Here is a 2,968-nt window from a genome sequence, read left to right as displayed (position 1 = left end):
GTCTGTCATCCATCACTCCCATGCCGCTCGCAGCCTTAATTTGAACGGCCGGTTCACGCCGATGTCGAGCGGTTGTAGTTCCTTTGTCAGACCCCCCGGGATAACGGCGAGCACAGCGTTCATTTGTTTCACCTTGTTTTTCACATTGGCTGTGAGATGGGCACGCATGGAGTCACAGATTAACAGCGATGGTGATGCGTGGAAAAAACCACCTGGTCTCCTCACATACACCTCCCTCAGCCACTCTTTCAGGAGTTCTGCATAAAGCACATACCTGTTCTTTTATACACAATCCACGCCCACACTTCCCCCTTTAACGTTCTCATGGTGGTCTCAACATCCGCAGTAACAACACACATAGGGCGCGCCGCACCATAGGGCGCGCCGCACATTTTGAGGTAAAAAAAAGACGTTTATATGCACCTTATAGTCGCAAAAACAGAAAATAGAACGTTTTTCCATTTTAAAATCTAAAGTGCTTTTTGAAACAATCTTTCACAGTTCTGTATATAGACCATTTCCTGACTTTCAGGTTGTTCTAAAACACCTGAACTGACCGTTTATTTTTCTTTTTTCTGTCTTAATGTTGGCAGTGGGCTTTATTCCGCCCTGCAAGGCTTTAAGCCTGGGTTTGAATGGAGACTAAGCCATTCTCAAGCACATATCAAGGAGCTCATTTTGAGCCTGGATCCAGATTTATTTTTTATTATATTCATGGTGGAGAATCCTGCTTTCACCAGTTCACTGCGCTTTTTCCAGCAGTCCAAACTTTCTCTGCTCTCTTTTTTCCATCGTTATCTCCTTCTTTCCCATCGCCCTGCTTACCACAGGCACCGTGGCCTTAGGGGTGTAAATCACACCCATCATGGCGATTCGATTATTTTCGATACTCAAGAAAACACCACGATACGATTCGATTTTTTTTTTTACACATTACAGGTTAGACAATGTTTCAAATTTGACATAAATAAATGAAAGCTGTAATATCGTTATGCTTTTTCTTTTTTTACAAACAGCAAAAAATAACAGAAGTAGAAAAGTTGCACTCTACCTATTCCTATTAAAACCTCGTTCACTGAAAAATAATAATACCCCTGTGTTACAGATTCTGAAAGGCCTTGAATCAAAAAATACTGCACAAAATTAGTGCAATGAGTGCAATTCAATACCTCGGCTCCAGACGTCCCCGCCCCCTCCACAGACGCTCCGCTGCACCTCTCCCAGATTGTAGCTGACCGGAGACAGTGCCGCAGACAGGAGGCCAGCTTGCTTTGTTTTTGTGACCGAAATTGCGGAAAACAACTCGTGAAGTTTGACCCGCTAGAAGAGCGAGGTGCGCGAAAACGCTGGGACCCTTTTTCCACCTGGATCTCCGCTCTTTTTGGCCCTCATGTCCCTCCGTCGTCGGACTAAACTCGCCCCCACTTCCTCGCCGCCTCGGTCGTATCTAGACCCACAGTGTGTAGCACAGACCACGCTTAAATATTGAGCATAAATCAAAAATGTCTGTGTCAAGCTCACTGCAACACACTGCTGTAAGAGTATAACCAGGAAGCGAGGCAGGAGGGCTAAATAGGTTTAGCGCCACTGCAGCACGGGAGGAAAATTACGTCCAGGAGCAAAATGGATAAAAATAGACCGGAGGGAAAAAAAAAACATGAATCGATTCTCTTGCGGACGTGTCGATGCATCGATACAAAACGATTATTATTACACCCCTACCTGGCGCCGTAATGCAGGACAGCTAAATCAGCGCTATTTAGGCGATAACTGACGGAGTTTGTAGTCTTTATATTGTCCTTGTTGCCATTAAACGGTGTAAATAGTCCCAGACTCGGGATCAATTCATGCTTCTGCTGTAGCATAATCTCTGGCATTAATTAATGTAAATGCAAGTAAAGCTATGCCTAAGAATGACCGAGTGATTTTAATCTGCAGTATCTATACTTCTACTTACGTAACAAATGTGTGCACTTTTGACACCACTTTTTATTATCAATACTTGTCCAATTTCAACAAATTAGATAATATTTTTCCATTTAAAGAGTTTAGGTTGTTAAACCAAAAAGATTTAGCAGTTAAAGTAGTAAAAAGAATTTGCCAGTTTTAGAGACAAAGCAGCTGCAGTATTCTGAGGCTGGCCTTGAGTCTGATCAGAGGGGAAATCAAAGCCTTCTTTGCTCACATTGTAGGACCGGTGATGCCTCTGCTTCCACTGCACCAGGACTATCTGAGCCACCACCAGCGTGGCGATCAGGATCAGCACCATCTCTGCATGCATGGCCTCATGACCCCGGTGCTTCACGTGCAGCCGCTCATGCTGCATCCTGCAGAGAGGAAGAGGGTCAGAGCTGCTGATTGAAGCTCAGAGGAAGCAGGAGCTGCCCGTCGCTCACCTCCAGTTCTCCCTGTGGCTCATCTTCAGCAGGTCGTCCTGAAATCAGACAGAAATAGCAGCTGCTGGGAGCTTTTCCTCTCAAATCTAGGTTAACGCGATCCAGCTGCTGGGGTGGAAAAACAGCTGGAAACCATTAATGAAATCTGAAAGGAGGCGATTAGAAGATGTTTAAAACATCTGTAATAACGCCTCTGTAATAATGCCACGTCAAATTACCAGCAGCGTCAGCTAATTAGCCGCTTAGCTTTCTTAAAGTTAGCCCCGTTCATTTCCGATTTTAAAGTGAAATAATGACTTATTTAGCTGTCAGACTAACAGATAATATTCATCTGCCGTTAACTGACCACATACCTGAGGATGAACACCTGCCATCGCCTTTCTCTGCCCTCCTGCTGCAGACCAACCGGTCGGGGCGGCGCTAACGGCTACGAGGCGAGAGTACGGAATCCCATGAGGCACAATCTGAACCGCGATGCATTATTCCCCTTTAAACGTACTGGAGTCTTTCAAAAATCAAAATGTACAGAAGTTATTTTTTGTTTATTAGAGAAAAAGGAGGTAAAATACATT

At 44.5% G+C, this 2,968-nt stretch overlaps 1 protein-coding gene across 1 annotated transcript in view; it reads right to left on the bottom strand.

Annotated features, from left to right (window-relative positions):
• Nucleotides 1-2,861, bottom strand: part of rnf175 (ring finger protein 175) — a 9,941-nt gene extending 7,080 nt beyond the window's left edge. The window contains exons 1-3 of the mRNA XM_015370868.1: nt 2,750-2,861; nt 2,397-2,434; nt 2,186-2,327 (exon numbers count right to left, since the gene is read on the bottom strand). Coding sequence (XP_015226354.1) covers nt 2,186-2,327; nt 2,397-2,434; nt 2,750-2,770 — 201 coding nt within the window. The 5' untranslated portion in view covers nt 2,771-2,861. The remainder of the gene's footprint in view (nt 1-2,185; nt 2,328-2,396; nt 2,435-2,749) is intronic.
• Nucleotides 2,862-2,968: the final 107 nt, after the last annotated feature.

Source organism: Cyprinodon variegatus, unplaced genomic scaffold (genome assembly GCF_000732505.1).
Source record: "Cyprinodon variegatus isolate N-32 unplaced genomic scaffold, C_variegatus-1.0 Scaffold49, whole genome shotgun sequence".
In the NCBI taxonomy this organism is placed as follows: Eukaryota; Metazoa; Chordata; class Actinopteri; order Cyprinodontiformes; family Cyprinodontidae; genus Cyprinodon; species Cyprinodon variegatus.
Note: the sequence above shows the minus strand (reverse complement) of the source record. Positions and strands in the feature narration are given on the sequence as shown.